Raw genomic sequence first — 19,869 nt, forward strand, 5'->3', positions numbered from 1 at the left:
TATGATAAACCAAAGTAGTATTAAATAAAAAAGAATGTATATATAACTTAATCAACATCACTGTACAGCAGTAATTAACACACTGTAAATACTTCAATAAAAAAAAATTTAAAAAAACCAAACAACCTATAATTAGTGGCCAAAGCTTTCACCTAAAAGGGGCTTGCCAAAGGAATCTACCCAGAAGTGGCCAACAGCAGCAAAATGGTATTACACTAATGCATAAACTTCCTAACACACTCCCTTTCCATCCTGCTTCCTAGGTGCTAACAAGCAGCTGTGCTATCTAGGACTCTCTCCCCACAGCCTGGTGGTGGCACATCTGTCTCCCTTTCAAATGAACTTCTCTGGGCAGACTGGGCCCAGCTTCTCTCTGTTCCCCTGCACTTGGCAGAGCTCAATGTATTTTGATCCTAGCTCTCCTTGAGCTGAGACCTCGAGGCCAGAGATTCCCATCAGCCCCTTCTCCTCTAAGCTCTGTGACCCACCTGCTCTACCACAGGCAACCAGCTCTTCAGTTGGATCATGGGGCTGACAGCTGTATACACTCACCTCTCTACTCACATACCACTTTTGGGGCATTGAAACTTGCAGCAGGATACACTCAATATTCCATCACCTGCCAAGATCATCTCTCATTTGCTAGAGAGGAAGTGGTCATCCTGGAAACATAGCTTGCGTCTGAAAGGCGAGGAGGCCTGCACCACCTAAGGCTACGCACATAGACCCCTCTGGGCCCCTCGTTAAGCAGGAATCACACAAGTCGGAGTGTTTGGAGCACTTGTTAATCCGTTATGATTTATTAGCTGTACAGCAGTAGATCCTCCTCCCCAGCTTTCAACCCCATTACATATTTTATTACAGGTCTCATGTTGGCGTCCTAAAATAATGAAAAATACCACACAGTACAGCTAAGTACAAAATGCATCAACCTAGAGTCTGATAGCTAACTGATGGCTCTCTTAAAAGCAATACACAGAAGAAAAAAGTTTGAAATCAGCAAGACTGAGGCTCTCTAAAAAACACATTTTAAACATGTGACAGTTCATGTGCAAGAATCACTTTTGAGTTGGTTTTGCTTCACATTATTATTTTTTGAAGATTCAAAGTTTAAATTACTGACCTAGTGAAATTTTCTGGCCCAGCTTTTAAGAGCTGCTGTGACCCACTCATAATCACCCTTCTGCTTTAACAGAGGATGTATAAAACACAAAATTCAGCTACAAACAAAGCAAAGAAAATGTAGATGGGAAATCATAACAAAGTTAATTGTACAAGGTTCAAATGCTGGCTCCATGGGCTGGAAATTTATGATCTTCCATGTGGGTGTCCATCACTAGCGGGCAGCAGTCTGGGTGCCATTCTGCTACATGATTGTGATCCAATTCCTTGTCAACATTTACATACTACAGTCTGTGGAAACTTAATTTGCAAGTAATTAAAATGCTGGGTTTTCTTACACTGCACTTCTTTTCAACCTCTTAATTAATGGAAAAGATTAAAATGTAAAAAAAGTTATTTACAAGCTTGACCATACCAGAAACTTTGCCAAGAAAGAGGCAAAGTCTTCAGGACAGAAACCAATCGTAGCATGCCATACTACTGGTGTGCAACTGACTCCAAGCAAAGAGAGTCAGGGCAAAGCAAAAGCAAAAACCAGTTTAAAAGTCTAAGTCCTTCCCAAGTCTGCATTTACAATTAAAAACTCTCCTGGGAAGAAGACCATAGAACTCTGGGAAACCCAGTGGTGGTTTCTGGAGTGGTTTACCATAGCAAGAGAGAGGGTTCAATGTCTCTGTTTCCATCTAAGAAAACCGGTTAGGCGTCAACACTGTCCTCAGCACTTCACAGTAAACCCTCAGGGACTCAGAACATTCCATTATTTGCTAACATCAAACAGCAAGTTCTAGTTAAATCACATTTTTCTAACATCATCCTTGAAGTTTTAGTTCTCAGTATGTTTGGTAAAATGATGCTTTTCCCAAAGCCAAAAGAAGAAAGAAGGGAGAAAAATTAAGATGCGGGCCGTTTAAACACAGCCCAGAGCAGTCCTGGCAACGACTGAGGCCCCGCCATCACCGGTCCATCATGCTGAGGATCATCTCGGGCGTGAGGTCTCCGTTGGGGGCGTCTGTGGCGGCTGGCTGGGGCTCCTCTTCCTCCCCCTCCGCGGGCTCTGCGTCTGGCTCTTTTTTGACTTCAACTATAATGTTCTCAATTGCACCTGTATTCTGGTCTTCGACTTGAATAATGGCTGTTGCTGGCAAAGAAGAGCATGAACAAAACAAATGCTCCATTAAAGCCCCCAAGGATTGCAAGGGTCTTTTCAGACTTGACACTAAATGAATGTCAGCAACACAGGAAAGCCTTAGATTCGATACAGGGAAAGTCAAGCAAAAAGACCTAATAACCTAAAATGCGGCCACACACAAAGCCCCACTACTCTAGATACTATCAAAGAACAAAATGTTGACACTCCTCTTCATATGACTCCCAAATTGCGTATTAAAAAACTTAGTTTTCCTTTATGTCATAAATTTGGGCTTCATAATAGTGTGTGTGAGACAGGCAAAAAATGCAGATGGTACAGGACTAGGAATACTTCAGAGTGTGGGATGTAGTTCCGTTTTAGAGATGACCCACCTAGAGCAAAGAACCTGACATTTTTGAGTCTGAAGTTCTCCCAACACCCAGGGCCCTCCCGCCAGTTCACTCACTCAAATGTGTGTAGGCAAAATAGTTCCCGGGATCTTTAGAGTCAACCACCCCTCTGCAATAAGACATCTGGACACGGGGCTCAGGGAGCATGTTAAAAAAATAGATGAAACCCTGTATTTGTTAAAGAAAGAAAAAAATTGCCAGCTTTTAGGAGATTCATGAATAGGACAGAGACCTGAGACCCTGCAGAGCCTGCTATCACAAGGGCCACGTCCAGTACAGGACTGCTACGTGGTGTGACGTGGAGGCTGAACACCTCCTCTGTGTCCTCTCACAAATCAGGAGGCCAGCAATAGAATCCACCGGCCTGGATTTCTTAGGAGGGACAGTGTCAGCTCAGAAATTGCTTTTTCCCTCTATCTTTTAAAATTTGGCTGTTTTACATTCATTACCACATCAGTTTTGCCAGCTGACTATGACTCTGGTTGTTTTGTAAAACTCTCCCACATTAACCGTACCCATCTTGTAGAACATAAGTACCCTTCTACTCTGGATTTTCTCTTACTGAAACCTAACAGGCCTCTAGAGATGTTCCTCAGTAAAAACCAAAAAATCGCTTCCTCAGAGTTTGTTCCCAGTGTGACCTTAATTTGTTCTCATGGCTCAGTTCCCATCTACCCAAAGAATAAGGACCTGTCTGGCTTCCCCACGTGTTAGGAGAGGACACCAGCCTGCTGTGCTGAGACAGTCAACTTACGCTGGGTCTGTTTGGGCTGGTTGGTTCTGCCAGGGGGGCGTCCTCTCCGCTTCTTGGCAGGTGGTGGGGCTGGGGTCACAGGCTGAGGCTCTGGCTCGGGTTCAATCTCCACGGCAGGCTCCTCCTCATCCTCATTGTCATCCAGGTCTGGCTCAGCATTTTCTTCTCATGAAATCAGGAAGAAGAGGTAGTGGGGCAAGGAGAAGAGTCGTGGAAGCAAAAATAACACACAAATAATCACATATTCTGTGAAGTCTAGTTACGTATTTATTTTCATCGTTAAAAGCCCACTTAAAAAATGCTTTCACTGGAATTTTTGTTATCAGTGTTAACAGAATAAACTGGTATTGATGCAGAATAAGCAAATCAACCCAAATACTATTATTCATATTTTATGTGGACTGGATATTACTTTTTTCTATCAGCTTTAGATAATCACAATATTGAGTTTTGAATTCTTAGAGGCAACTCCACAGTATGCCAGTTATATTTAAAAAAACCCACAAATGGTGTTCTAAGTTGAAAATGAAACAAATGTTCCCTGTACCTACTACACAAGGATAAAGCAGGACACTAAGCCTGAGATGGACCCCTGAAGAGTGGGAGAAGGTGTGCATGCATGTCTGTGTGTATGAAGTTCTTGAAGCACCGTGAGGTCCCATTTACTAGGAAAAGCATAAGGCCAAGTTTTGGGATTTAATTTAATTCCCAGCTGTTCCAAACCCAACAGGTCATTCTTAACTCCCTTACCTTCTCCTGAATGCCATTATCACATAAAAGGAGAGGGAACTACTATAGAAAGAACACTGACGAGGAGCCTGATAATATGGTTTTGAGTCTCAGATCTCCTAAGTGTGTGACCTGGGACCATGACCACACTGAACCTCAGTTTCCTTGTGTAATCTCTAAAGCACTCCCAAGGATCACAAGGATTGAGATAATGTCTGTAATCGTGCCCTGTAACTTACATTCTACTACATAATCACAGTTGATTTTTACACTGTACATCACAGTTTAAAAATTCTCCATTATTCCATTTAGGCTTCATTAAATAAGAGATATTACCCTCATTTTATAGAAATAGAAGCTAAGTGATTTGTAAGGCACAACTAACCACAGTTTGGGGCTGTTCTGCTGCCCACACCTATAGGCAACCAAAGAGTTCTTGCTAACCCTCCCCCATTGCCAAGACACAAAATGTACCCCGTCTGCCTTCCTCCAAGAAATGCAGGTTATAAGCACATTCTCTTTCTCTAGCACCAAATGTTTAAATTTAGAAGTCTGTGGGTAAATGCCTGATCTTCAGGACAAAATGCCTTATTTGCCAAGTGACTGAAATCCTAAGTGAAAATGTGGGGAACGTACTGGTACGTGGCAGAGTGTCAAGGATGACACGCTTTCCTAATGAACTTATTCAAGCCCCCTATTGCCTAAGTTGGCCCAATGCCTAGAAAATTAAACAAATTCAGTCAGAATTGGGGGAAAAAGCACACAAAGAAGGTTAATAGGGTCAAAGGCTTATTGGCTGGGAGAGATTTTGGCAAAAAGCCTTTGAAAATAGCAGTAGACTCTGCTGGTCAATTTCTGCCGATGGCCAACAGGCAGAACTTCTGGGAGGGAACAAATATGACTGTGTGGCCTTCACCAGCCCAGAAATTCTGGGATAAAGAGACACTAAGGGGCTTCCCTGGTGGCGCAGTGGTTGAGAGTCCGCCTGCCCATGCAGGGGACGCGGGTTCGTGACCCGGTCCGGGAGGATCCCACATGCCGCGAAGCGGCTAGGCCCGTGAGCCATGGCCGCTGAGCCTGCGCGTCTGGAGCCTGTGCTCCGCAAGGGGAGAGGCCACAACAGTGAGAGGCCCACGTACCGCAAAAAAAAAAAAAAAAGAGACACTAGGTATGAGGTCCAAAACCAAACACTGTGCTGTACAAACCAGCAGTGCAGAAGACAAAAAGAGGAACTGTAGAAACCTATTAGGAACCGTCAATAAACTCTGCAGGTGAAAGATGCTTCTGGTAAAGTACAATTAGAGAATAGAGCTGGTCTTGTTGGGAGATGAACCACAGAAATGAACAGGGAAGAACCATGAGAAAAAAGGGTATGGGACAATGTCTGTGAGTAGGAGGCTCTGCAAAGAAGAGCAACTACAGGTATCCTGAAGCTCAAGGTTATCTGTGGATCTCTGCTGGTACTTGAAGCCCTCTGACATTCCTTGGCACCTCCCAACAGTCCACTCAATTTCTTAGCCAAACAAAGAGATCCCACAAAATTCTCAGTAGAGAGTGATGCACTTTTATAAAAATTAAGCAAAGTGACATTTTAAAAGAGGCATTCACTTAAAACCGAGTGAATGAATATATTGCTTAAAATAGATTTTCTACTAAAAAAGGCAGTAAAAAATAAACTACTCTTATGCTTAGATGAATATTCTCCCAGAAACAGTTAAAGTTCTGAATAGAAAAGTGAAGTCTTTATTAAGATAAAAAAAACAAAAGGGACTTTGTTATAGATTTAAGTATTAAAAACCTAGTACTGGGGCTTCCCTGGTGGCGCAGTGGTTGAGAGTCCACCTGCCGATGCAGGGGACACAGGTCCGTGCCCTGGTCCGGGAAGATCCCACATGCCGTGGAGCAGCTGGGCCCATGAGCCATGGCCACTGACCCTGCGCGTCCAGAGCCTGTGCTCCGCAACGGGAGAGGCCACAGCAGTGAGAGGCCCGCGTACCCCAAACAAACAAACAAACAACAAAAAAACCCCTAGTACTTTCATGAACAAGTTTTATAATAAAACCAATAAAGTAACATAAGTTCTTTAATACGTTTTCAGAAATTTCATTTCCTTCCCTACTATTTCTACTGACAAGCAATGTAGAAGACAAAATGAGAACTCCTTAGAGATACATTAGGCATAACCTATAAGTGCATTCTCCAAAACAAAACCCCTCTACATCCTTTTCCACAAAAACCTTAAATCTTTAAGTCACAGATGTGACTTCTTAACTGGCTGCCAGTAGCCCAAGTATCCACATTATAAAACCTAACACTACGGAATAAGTTTGTATAATCAAACGTGATTCCTACATTACCAACACCTTTGTTTGCCACCCCTTTCATGAGTCTCGCACCACAACGCATATACTTTCTGTCTGGATTTCACGACTAACACCCCAAAGAACATCAATGGTAGGAAAATAGGCAAAGTTTTAATATAAATGGAGAGATTAAGGTAGGAAGAGAAAGGCTGACCTTCATGAATTTGATCAACACATCTCAAGGCTAGGCTGACACAGGCAGTCAAACCAGAAGTTGGTCAGGATGCTTAAGCAACCTTCTTCATGTCCATTAGATTCACTGCTCAAATCTAGACCAGCTTCCTAAATGTAAAAGCTATGAACATAGAAAAGAAACTCTGCTGGCCTTAGAATATCACTAATCTGAGTAAATTGAGTAAAGATATTAATTTTGCTTCGGCTTTAACTGAACATAACATATAATATCTTATCAAGCAATGGAATGCCATGAGAAAAAAAAAAGAAAAAAAGAGAAAATTTGCTCCAGGGATAAACTAACTGCTGTTGTAAATATATACACACATCAGGAAGATTAGAGGTTTAAAGGAAGTATGAGAGACTGGCTTATCTCTGTATCCCAGCATGTCCATATGTAAATACACTGGAAACTCTGCACCAAAACCTGCCATGTATAACTAACTCAAGAAACAAGTTACTTACCACTGTCAGAGGAGTCTTCCTTTTTAGAGCGCATCTTTCTTTTCCTTCCACGTTTACTCTTCTTCGTTTCTCCTCCATTTTCCCCTTCTACACCATCTGGACCAGCACAATTATCAGCATGTCTTGCCATGGTATTCTAACAAAAGGAACAAAACCCTCTTTCACATTACTAAAAAAGGTAAGATTAAAATTGGAAGTTCTCTTTTAGTTTAATAAAAAAAACAACCGGGGGGCAGCGGGTGTGGGGGGGAATCCTATTAAGTCTCAATGTTCTAGTATCTGCTAAATGTGTCCTGAACATACTCTCCCCATCAGAGGAAATGGTCTCCATCTGGAGGGGGTGGGGAGAGAGACAAGGGTGGGCAAGAGAGGACAGTTGCTCAGAAGATGAGGCTGGATCCTCTGAGCAGGGGACAATCAGACCAACCTCCCTGTCCTGTGCAGATCTGACAAACATGGCTCTAAGTGAAGATCCAGGACAGAACTGTTAAAAAAAAAAGTACTGAGTTCCCAGGACTTCCCTGGTGGTCCAGTGGCTAAGATTCCACGCTCCCAAAACATGGGGCGTGGGTTCGATCCCTGGTCAGGGAACTAGATCCCACATGCCACAACTAAGAGTTCACATCATGCACCTAAAGAGCCCACATGCTGCAACAAAGATCCTGCAGGCCACAACTAAGACCTGGTGCGGCCAAATAAATAAATAAAAAAAATATATACTGAGTTCCCCATCAGTGGAAGGGTTCACATATGGACAGAAAACCTCAAGGTGGGGATGACTGACCCTTTTCCAAATGACAGTTCTCCTCTATATTTATAAGCTCAGTGGAAAAAACTGCCCTGCTTTGCAGTGGAAGCTCAAGAACGTGGTATCAAGAACAGTGACAGGGGCTTCCCTGGTGGCGCAGTGGTTGAGAGTCCGCCTGCCGATGCAGGGGACATAGGTTCGTGCCCCGGTCTGGGAAGATCCCACATGCCATGAAGCGGCTGGGCCCGTGAGCCATGGCTGGTGAGCCTAGGCATCCGGAGCCTGTGCTCCGCAACGGGAGAGGCCACAACAATGAGAGGCCTGTGTACAGAAAAAAAAAAAAAAAAAAAAAAAAAAATGCAATGCTGAGAACTGTGACAGGAAGTAAAGTTCTGACTCTTACCCGGCGTGTAAATGTTTTCCCACACTTAGAACAGACGAAGGCCGCGGGGACAAAGTTGGGGTCATGATAGCGTTTGAAGTGCATGTCAAGGAGCTGTTTCTGGCGGAAGGTCTTGTCGCAGTGGCTGCAGGCATAAGGCTTCTCCCCGGTGTGGGTGCGCTTATGCATGATCATGTGCCTCTCCTGAAAGAAAGTAGGGTGGGGGAAGGTCTCAGAGCCTGTCCTAGGGCTGCTACCTCAGCCACCATCTGTGTGCACGTAGCTGACAAGACCTGTCTCTCCCAAGGGTCTAGGCTCAAAACTGCTTATTGAGAGGATAAAGTTAACCATACTGGGGTACAAAACTGCTTCCCCAAATCCTAGGACAGATACGCTCACTCCTGCTGGGCTGCTTCTGTAGATCACTCCCAAGCATCAGGCCCCAGGACCAGATTCTTCCCTTCTCTCAAGTCCTGGACTTACTTCCCATGGTTTTGAGAAAAGCTAGCAGTCTGCCTGGAGGGGGTGGAGGGTAGGGGAAGGTGTGACTGAATAAAACTGTCAGTTGGAACCAGACATGATACAATCGAGAAGCAGGACCTTTGGTGACAATCTCATAAACCACGTTTGAAAATATTATCCTTAAAAATAGTCACCATACAAGGTATATAAAAACCCTCTGATAAAATCTAACAATAATGGGACATCAATCGTTTTCTAACTATGAAAGGCTCTACCTGTCTGCAAGCGTAATCACACTGATCACACTTAAAGCGCTTCTCGTTCTTATGTGACTTCTGGTGCTGGATGAGGGCATAGCGCTCATGAAACACAGCATCGCAGTATCGGCATTTCTTGCCCTGCTCAATGTAGGAATGCTGCTTTCGCAAGTGGACACCTGAAAGCAAAATAGAAAGCGCAGACCAACTTGTGAAAACACAAACAAGCATTTCAAAGAGTTAAGAATACATTTCTTTCTGCTTCTTAAAATAATTAATCTGGCTGCTACACAGAAAATGAATAAAAAGAATGACAGACGTGGGGAGACTAGTTGTGACGCTGAAACTGGATAGGTGAAAGAAGGTGGTGGTTTGGATAAAGGAGATGGCAGTGGGTACGGAGGGAAGGAGAAGAACTAAGAGTGATGAGAGACCTCAGAAGGTGAATCAACAGGATTGAGTGGCCAGAGAGTGAGGAAGAGAAAGGTAGGTGTCAGGAATGACCTCCAGGTTTCTGGCTTGGAAAACTGAGCAGATGGTGGGGCCATTTACTGAAACAAGGAATAGTGGAACAGGACTGAAGCCCAAGCTGTGTTTATCTCTGGGGCGAGGGAGTAAAGGGGTTTTAGACCTTCAGTTTTGGACATATTTAAGTTGAAATGCCAATGATATCAAGTAGGGATAGGGACGGCAAGGAATAGATGGTTACAAAAGCCTAAATCAGAGGAAAGATTTGGAGTAGGATTTGAGTGAGACCAAGAGAACTGATGAAATCACTAAGGCAAAGAAAGAAAAAGAGTGTGGGTCATGCCTTAAGAAACCTAACAGTTAAGGCCAGTGAGAGGGAAAAAGGATTAAAACAATAGAAGGCTGAGAAGGAACAGTCAGAGACATCAGAAGAAAACTAACAGGATGTAGTGCCATGAAAGCCAAAGGAAGACAGTGTTTTAAGGAGGAGGGTGCAGCCCGCTATGAATAATGATGCTAAAAGATCAAGGCAGATGGGGGAGTTGAACGTTTCCTGCATTCTGCAATGTGGGGTCATTGGTGATCTTAGTCAGAGTCACTTTATAGAGTGATGGGTATAAGCCAGATGGGAAGGAAACTAGAAGCTGAGGAAGAGAGGACTGTGAGGGATATAACTCTTCATGAGCATTGGCTAGGAAGGAAATAAGAGTTAAACCTAGAAGGGAAAGACTTTTTTAAAAAAAAGACAAGAGAGATGTAAGCACATTTAGAGTTGAGGCAAAAGATTAAGGAGTGAGAACATGAAAATGAAGGTAAAGATGCGATACCTGACCACGGAAAGGCTGCCAAGAACACAGGAGAGTGGGATCAGGGCAAAGGGACAGGCCACAGACAAGAAGAGTGACACAAACTCTCTAGTAGCACATGGGGAAAGAGGATGAATGCAGGTAGATTTACACATCTGATAACAGGAAATGTGAAGTTTCAACCTGTTGCCTTTATTTTTCTGTGAAGTAGGAAAAGAGGTTACATACTGAGACCAGGGAGGCAAAGAGAAAAGGGAAGGAAGATCAGAGGTTTAAAGAAAGTTAACAATGATTTATCCTACTCTGTCATGGAACCTCCCACATCGCAGGCACCCAAACATTTGTGGAATGAATGAATGAATGGACAAACTCACTGAGGAGAATGGGAGCACAACTGATGAGGACAAACAGCTGGATTACTCAGGAGCCCAGCTGCATTTGGGATCATGAATTTATGGTGCTACCAATCTGCTCAATCAAGGTGATATCACATCAAACTTAAAGAGGGCCAATTCTGGGGAATGGAAATAAGGTAGGGGAAAGGGATGGCTCACTTTTAACTCTCTACATATGTTCACTATATGAAGGCCTTTTATACACACATATATTATTCCAAATAATTTTTAGGCCTCAACTTTCCCCTTCTGGTCCTCAGATAGAGACTTAATAGTTAAAGACTTTCTTTCATACATTCTTTTTTTAATTTTTTTTCAATATTGCCATTTGTTTAATACAAGTTAAAGTCTGAAAATTCCACTTATTATTATTATTTTAACGATATAAAAATTCTTGTTTATACACATTTTCTTTTTCTTTTTTTAACATCTTTATTGGGGTATAATTGCTTTACAGTGGTGTGTTAGTTTCTGCTTTATAACAGAGTGAATCAGTTATACATATACATATGTTCCCATATCTCTTCCCTCTTTGTCTCCCTCCCTCCCACCCTTCCTATCCCACCCCTCCAGGCAGCCACAAAGAACCGAGCCGGTTTCCCTGTGCCATGCGGCTGCTTCCCACTGGCTATCTACCTTACGGTTCTTACTATATATGTCCATGTCTCTCTCTCGCCCTATCACACCTCACCCTTCCCCCTCCCCATATCCTCAAGTCTGTTCTCCAGTAGGTCTGTGTCTTTATTCCTGTTTTACCCCTAGGTTCTTCATGACATTTTTTTTCCCCTTAAATTCCATATATATGTGCTAGCATACGGTATTTGTCCTTCTCTTTCTGACTTACTTCACTCTGTATGACAGACTCTAAGTCTATCCACCTCATTACAAATAGCTCAATTTCGTTTCTTTTTATGGCTGAGGAATATTCCATTGTATGTATGTGCCACATCTTCTTTATCCATTCATCCTCTTTCATACATTCTTATTAAATACTTACAATAATGATTCTGTAAAGTAGGAATTATTCTTATACCTCAGTTTAAAAAAAAAAGACTTAGAGCAGTAAGTATTTGAAGGTGAATCTTGACTCTGGTAGGTCTGTCAAGATTCTCCATGCTTTCCTGTGTCCCAAAAATGATGAATCTTAATTATTGCATATTAGTGTGAAATCAGACCTGCTTTGGGGAACACAAACTTGTTTGGGAATAGTTTTGGGAGATAACTATTATTTGACAGCTCCTAGGCAATTAAGTGCCTCATAAAGAGCTCGTTATGCAGGGTCTAAGGGGTATCATGCAAGTATAAAACACTCAAGGTTTTTATTTGCATCATGAAAGTGAGTAACTTAAAAAAAAAAAAAACTAAATAATTCAAACAGTGGCCTAACAGCTCACACACTGCCATGATATTACTGGTTTAGGTTTTAATTTCTATATAGTGCGAACAGTAAAACTCTTTCATTTACCTGAGGACAGTACCTCTTAAGTTTTTCTAACAAAGTCCTTTCAAGAGCAGAGGAGGATGAACACATGACCCACTGGATCTTATGTGGAGCCCAAAGTCCTCTACTTCAAGCTCACAGTTTCATCTTAAAAACGTTAGTCAGTCTACAGTTTGTTCAATATAGTCATATTAACGTAAAAATGTTTTAAGACACCAGCTCAATTGTATAACTTTACTCAAAACCTTCTGAGTATAACCAATGCTGCAGAAAGACAGGCCAAGTTTATGCTGTGGCTCAGTATGATCCTGATATGACCTGGGTACTTATGTACTCCCATGTGTGAGAAACAGCTCTAGAGGGTTCGAGAGGACTCAAGTCCAGCTTTGCCACTCATAAGCTGTGTTGTGTAGCTTTGGTCAAGATACCTGTTCATCATCTATAAAGCTAAAATATACCTTGATGACTTCATATGGTAGTTGTGAAGATCAAATGAGTAAAGAAGTAAAATAAAAGTAAAAGACAACCTGGAAAGTACAATTTATCTAAGTTTATATTATTATTATTATTCAGGGAGCAATGAATTTTGGATATAGAACAGACTGGGGCAATATTTTTATCTCTTTTAAATAATAAAAACGAAGGGATAAATCCAGGTGACCTTATCTTTAAGAATATGGGTCATAGTATGGGACTTCCCTGGTGGTGCAGTGGTTAAGAATCTGCATGCATGCCAATGCAGGGGTCATGGTTCGAGCCCTGGTCCAGAAAGATCCCACATGCCGCAGAGCAACTAAGCCCGTGAGCCACAACTACTGAGCCTGCGCTCTAGGGCCCACAAGCCACAACTACCGAGCGTGCATGCCACAACTACTGAAGCCCACATGCCTACAGCCTGTGCTCTGCAACAAAAGAGGCCACTGCAATTAGGAGCCCACACACCACAACAAAGAGTAGCCCCCACTAGCTGCAACTAGAAAAAGCCTGCGCGCAGCAACGAAGACGCAACACAGCCATAAATAAATGAATAAATAAATAAATTTATTAAAAAAAAAAAGAATATGGGTCATACTAAAATTTCTACCACCGAACTCTGCCTCTATATAAACTCTAGCTTAATTACGCACAGATATAGCTATCACCAAACCAATAAAAACTGTCCCATTACCTAGAGGAAGTACAAATATTGTGAAAAAAACCTGAAGTCAACTGACCTTAGTTCGAATCATACTATGTCACTTCTCTATTTGGGGGCTTTAATTATACTGTTTTCTCTCATTACAGCTGCCATTAATTTACAGATGAGCTACAGTCAGGGAAGAATCTTGTAGCCTAGCTTCAGTAAGAGAAAGAAGACAGAAGAAAGTATCACTAGCACCTAAGCAATAACTTTTATTAAATAGCAGGCCATTCACATTAACAAAACTTACATGAAGGAAGTAATTTGTGATCTCCATTATTTTCACAAATTTGTCAAAATATATTTTTCATTTGCCACTAGTTAATTTACTTACCCAAATCACTTTTTCGGGCTATGACAGTGTCACAGTGGGGACAGTGAAATTTGGCCACATTTTCTGTGTGCTTCTGTAAAATGTGCATCTTCATGGTACCACTTTGGGTAAACCGTGCATGACAAATATAACATTCATAAGGTTTTTCCCCTTAAAAGGAAATACAAAATGAACAACTTAGATGAAATAACTGAATACTATCATTTAATTGGAGGGTAATCCAGTTGGCAGATATGCTAATCCACAGAGAATCTACAATTCTTAATTTAGGAAGGATGAGGCTCAGGCCCACTGCCTGGCTCATGCCTATCTTCAGAAATGGAAAAGAAGTCCCAAACTATGGCCACCACCTCTGCTTTGCCCAGCTCTGCCACGGAGTCCTTCACATTTTAGTAAGAGTAGTTCCTACAGCAGCACTTACCTTTGGGGGAAAGCAGACGGGATGACAGGAGGACCTGCAAGATTTTCTTTTTAGGAAAAGAGAGTACTTTGGAAAACTGATGAGTTGGGTTACTTACGTAACCTACCCAGACTACTTCTAACAGTAAAAACTTTCCATTCTCCAATGTATATTCAGAGCAATGAACTCCAAAGATATGCCAGAGAAGCATTTATCAATTATATACTACTCTCATGCCAGCTTCCATTCGGGTAACTAATAGGGGCATGTGGTGGTTCACAGGGTCCCACGGGATCCACTAAAAAGCGGTTCATTAATACGAGGAAGGGAGAAGTCCTACCTGAATGGGTTCTCATGTGCCTTTTCAGCTTGTATGTGTCCCTGCTGGCATAACTGCATAAGCTGCACTGGAAAGGACGCTCTCCAGTGTGAGAGCGAATGTGACGTTTTAATTTGCTCACCTGAAACACAAAAGCAACCGAACCTCTTAAACTTTCGTTAACATAGATCGTGACATGAGAATACTGTGGGTCAGGCACAAAAGCTTATTTTTTGGACACTGCAGTTCATAATACAGAAGTCGTCTAAAAGACAGTATTTCTTCCTCCTCATTATTTCTAACTGTTGCCTCTCAAATCCCTATCATAATCCAAGGGAAGAGGGTAAAATGGATAGGGGCATAGATGAGTCAAGATGGGCTATTATTAACTGTTAGGCTGGGTGATAGGTACATGAGGGTGTATTATACTAGTCTATCTACTTCTACATATGTTTAAAATTTTCCATAATAGTTTAAAAATAATCCATGCTTATTTATGGATCAATTTTCTAACAAATTTTGAATCCAAGTTAATAAATGCATTTTAATTCCCTTAAGTCTCTCTTCCTATCATCAGCACTTCCCTGACAGGCCAGGCAGCAGGGGCCTCTCACCTTCCTCACTATGGACCTATGCTTTTCATCTTTCATTAAGTACCTTTCCAACAGAACACTCACTGACTTTCAAACTTGACTCTAAGAAGTGTTTTGAACACTAATGTTTCCTTTGAAAATTTTAAAAAGCGTTCCAATTTTTACATTAAAATCTCCCTGTACTTCTAAGTGCTATATAGTCAAATTCCACACACTGTAAGGCTAAAGAATGGTCCCAACAGCATTACTGAATAATTCTCTTTCCAAAACTTGCCTATTTATCATATATCAAATTCCTATATACACAAGGATCTATTCTTTTTCAACAAACTATTTGTTTATTCCTGCTCCAATATCACAGTCTTCATTTACCATATAGTTTTCAAACAGCAAATAGCACAAGCCCCTCATTCTTTTTTTTGTTTTTTAAATTTATTTATTCATTTATTTATGGCTGCGTTGGGTCTTCACTGCTGTGTGTGGGCTTTCTCTACTTGTGGCGAGTGGGGGCTACTCTTCGTTGTGGTGTGCAGGCTTCTTCTCATTGCAGTGGCTTCTCTTGAGCACGGGCTCTAGGTGCACAGGCTTCAGTAGTTGTGGCACGTGGGCTCAGTAGTTGTGGCACACAGACTTAGTTGCTCCACGGCATGTGGGATCTCCCCAGACCAGGGCTCAAACCCATGTCCCATGCATTGGCAGGGGGGAGTTGTTTTTTTTTTTTTTTTTTTTTTTTTTTTTCTTGCGTTATGCGGGCCTCTCACTGTTGTGGCCTCTCCCATTTGCGGAGCACAGGCTCCGGACGCGCAGGCTCAGTGGCCATGGCTCACGGGCCCAGCCGCTCCGCGGCATGTGGGATCTTCCCGAAACGGGGCACGAACCCGCGTCTTGGCAGGCGGATTCTTAACCACTGAGCCACCAGGGAAGCCCAAGCCCCTCATTCGTTTTTCAAAATTTTCTTAGTCATTCATATTTACTCTTCCGGCTGAAATTTAGAATCAACCTGAAATGTGTATTTATTTATGTCCTTTGGAAAAATTTGAGACATTTTCTTCTTACGGGTAGGTATCAGATGTTTTTTGCTGTTCAGTTTATCCCTAGGTCATTATATTGCTGTTAAGAGTTTGAACCTGTTTCCTACTATTGATATTGTATAAATAAGTCACTGATTCTTGTGTATTTATCTTGGATCTGACCACCCAAATGAACTCTTACTGCTTTAGGTTTTTCAGCCAACACTCTTGAATTTTCTATGTAAGCAAATATGTCTGCAAGACATGACAGTTTTGTCTTTCCATTTATAATTCATTTATTATTTTATACTATTAGCTAGGATTTCCAATACAATGTTGAAATGGTTAACAGTAGGAATGGAAATCTTGTTCCAAAGTTTAATGGGAAATTCCAGTGGTTCAGAGTTAATTAGGCTGGGTTTACTATAGGTTTCCAGTATATACTCCTTATAATAATTTTTTTTTTTTTTTTGGCTGCATTGGGTCTTCGTTGCTGCACGGGCTTTCTCTAGTAGCAGTGAGCGGGGGCTGCTCTTTGTTGCAGTGTGTGGGCTTAGTTGCTCCATGGCATGTGGGATCTCCCCGGACCAGGGCTGAACCAGTGTTCCCCGCATTGGCAGGCAGATTCTTAACCACTGCGCCACCAGGGAAGTCCCTGAAGATATTTTTTTCTACTCTTGACTTGCTAGAACTCTAAACAGTAATAAGTATTAAATTTTATGATTTTTCAATAACCTATAGAAATGATTTGGTTTTTATTTAATCTCTCAGTGTAGTACACACCAATAATATCCTAATGCTGAATTATTCTTGCATTTTAGGTACATTCTATTTAGTAATCACTTATTTTTAAATCTATTACCAAATTTGGTTTGTTAATTCACTTAGAATTTTGTTTTTTCTGTGAGAAACAGAAACAGTTTTCTTTTGGAAGTATCCTTATCCAATTTTGGTAACAGGGTAGCCTCAAATAATAAAGGTGATAAATAAATAAAGCAAGCAAGCTAGCTAGCTAGCTAGCTGATGGGCCTCAGTTGCAGCACGTAGGATCTTAGTTGTGGCACACAGGACCTTCATTATGGCACACAGGATCTTTTAGCTGCAGCATGTGGGATCTTTTAGTTGAGGCATGTGGGATCTAGTTCCCTCACCAGGGATGGAGCCCAGGCTCCCTGCATTGGGAGTGCAGAATCTTAGCCACTGGAGCACTAGGGAAGTCCCTAAAATCTTCCATATTGAAGTGGTCTTGGTATAGTTACTCACTTCTTTGAAGTTTGGTAGAACTTGCCTGTAATAATATGTGGATCAGTGCTCTGTTTTTTTAGATGATTTTTTTTTAATTAATTAATTATATTTTGGCTGCGTTGGGTCTTTGGTGCTGCGCGTGGGCTTTCTCTAATTGTGGCAAGTGAGGGCTACTCTTCGTTGTAGTGCGCGGGCTTCTCATTGTGGTGGCTTCTCATTGCAGAGCAAGGGCTCTACATGCGCGGGCTTCAGTAGTTGCAGCACACGGGCTCAGTAGCTGCAGCACGTGGACCCTAGAGTGCGCAGGCTTCAATAGTTGTGGCGTGTGGGCTCTAGAGCGCAGGCTCAGTAGTTGTGGCGCATGGGCGCAGTTGCTCCAAGGCATGTGGTGGGGTCTTCCTGAACCAGGGCTCGAACCTGTGTCCCCTGCACTGGCAGGCAGGTTCTTAACCACTGTGCCACCAGGGAAGTTCCTACTGCCCCTTTTGGTTTTTGTTTTGTTTTTTTTTTTGGTTGTGGGTCTTACTTGCAGCATGCATGTGGGATCTAGTTCCCTGACCAGGGATTGAACCTGGGCCCCCTGCACTGGGAGCGCTAAGCCTTATCCACCGCGCAACCAGGGAAGTCCCGTTAGTGCTCTTTTTTTAATGGGAAAACCTTTCACACTCATTACAGGTTTTTTTTTTTTTTTTTGGTGGTAGGGAGGGGGAGTGGGAGTGTAGTAACCTAGCAAGATTTTCTATCTTGTATGAAGTCAGTATGAGGAGAGCTCATACTGGAATCATGATCTTCTTCAGAAAGGAACCAACAAGGAACTGAATACTCACTTCTACACTGGCGTAATCGCACATGGAACACTTAAATGGCTTCTCATGGGTGTGTTTGTAACGACGATGCCGCACCAATTCTCCACTAGTCACAAAGGCCATGTCGCAGTCTGGGCACTTGTGAGGACGTGTACCTAGAGAAAGGAGGGTATAAAAGAAAGACAAGATCGAGGGCACAGTTAATTACAGAGTTGAATGTGTGACACAACTGCTACATGAGGTTGGACCCTGGTCATCTCATCAACCCTCCCTGAGAGTAGCTCCAAAAACTATGGGTGAGCCCAGCTGACTTTACAACACTAACCCCAAAATAATAGAAACACATGCCAAACATTTAGTTTCTCTTAATTATCCATTTGAGTATGCTGCCTGTGAATACAAAATATTTTTTACCCCTATTTTGTGAATATTCTGGTCACTATGGATTAAAGGTTAACAGAAACACATTCTGTTTCAACCCTTCTAAAAAATATACAACATCTTTAAACCTCAATTTTTATCAAGTACAGGCCACAGAATTAATAGTTATTTGACTCAAGATCCTTTTGCACATCAAATCTTACTGTTATTATGATTATACATATTGGGCTGTCCATATTGACCAACTTTTTCTTTAAAAAAATACAAATATAATAACATGTTTTCTGTATAAATTTGGTTTGATAAGGTATTCTAGAGATTTATCAAAGGCTTTATAAAGTAGTATTGCCTTTTATGTTATGTGATTTAAACAGATCATTTTCAAACATCAATATCTAATATTCTGTGATCTGAAAGTCAAATCATGGAATATTTAAATATTTTTATGAACTAATAATATACCCTCTATATTTGTTTTGTTTTTTCTTTCACTGAGATAATCTTACTGTTTTTAATATGTCTTCCCATAGTAGCCCCATCACATAACATTACTTTAGTAGATCTTCTCTAGCCACTTTATATTCTGAACACTGCACTGAAAATATCATGCCCAGGTAATAATGATAATAAAGAGATAAAGCTGACAGTAGAACACAGTGCTACCTTCATTGGTTATTATTTAGAAACTAGGGACTATCTGTAATTGTGGGCTGTGGGTAAGGGGTGAACAGCAAGGTAATCTCAAACACCAAAATCAAAGGCTACCTTTGAGAATGGAATTAAGAAGAGTCACAATGTAATGAATGGGTCCAGCAATCTGCAGAAATGATTCTCCCAGAGACTGAGAAAACACTGGAGAGGGAAATGCGATTGGATATGATAATAACTAGAAAGTTCCAAAGAATGTTCATTTGCTCAATTTGCTTCTTTACTACCACTGAGGATTAAGAGTGAAGGACAGAGTTCTTATCTATGAAAAATGTATAGTCTGGTGGTACAAACAGGTAAGTAAAACAATGACTAACAAGAGAAGGAAAGCAACATCCATTTCTATTAGGATGAGGTAAGTTGAAAACAAAGAATTTCCAATGTTTACCTAGTATTATCTAGGGGAGAGAAAGAGGCCTGCCTCTGGTAGACATAAGCATGGCAATTAGGAAAGAAGTGGACACTGCTGTGGGACAGAAGTTTTCATCAGGTTGACCCACATGACTGCCTATGTCCCTCTGCTCAAGGTCCATGGCTCACCAAGTCACCCTTCAATTGCTACAGCATCCTGACATAGGCAAAGGCGCCCCCTAGAATGCAATACGACTGCATCTAGAAAATAAAAAGGTATATTCCTCGGCATAAACTGATTTTCTGATATGAATCTGACTCTTGAGGATTTAGTATGAATTAGTCCTGCCAAATCATTCCTGAATAACCAGACAGACTGAATTTCTTATTTTCAAAGCTGAGGACTAGACCATGACATGCAGCGCCCACATCAAGGC

The 19,869-nt window shown here is 41.7% G+C and overlaps 1 protein-coding gene across 1 annotated transcript in view; it reads right to left on the bottom strand.

Moving 5' to 3' along the window:
- Positions 1–766: 766 nt before the first annotated feature.
- Positions 767–19,869, bottom strand: part of CTCF (CCCTC-binding factor) — a 40,405-nt gene continuing 21,302 nt past the window's right edge. Inside the window, exons 4-11 of the mRNA XM_007457276.1 lie at positions 18,014–18,147; positions 14,360–14,480; positions 13,620–13,769; positions 9,014–9,174; positions 8,298–8,480; positions 7,147–7,282; positions 3,416–3,577; positions 767–2,260 (exon numbers count right to left, since the gene is read on the bottom strand). Of these exons, the coding sequence (XP_007457338.1) occupies positions 2,076–2,260; positions 3,416–3,577; positions 7,147–7,282; positions 8,298–8,480; positions 9,014–9,174; positions 13,620–13,769; positions 14,360–14,480; positions 18,014–18,147 (1,232 nt within the window). The 3' untranslated portion in view covers positions 767–2,075. The remainder of the gene's footprint in view (positions 2,261–3,415; positions 3,578–7,146; positions 7,283–8,297; positions 8,481–9,013; positions 9,175–13,619; positions 13,770–14,359; positions 14,481–18,013; positions 18,148–19,869) is intronic.

This window comes from Lipotes vexillifer, unplaced genomic scaffold (assembly GCF_000442215.2).
Source record: "Lipotes vexillifer unplaced genomic scaffold, Lipotes_vexillifer_v1.1 scaffold504, whole genome shotgun sequence".
Lineage (NCBI taxonomy): Eukaryota > Metazoa > Chordata > Mammalia > Artiodactyla > Lipotidae > Lipotes > Lipotes vexillifer.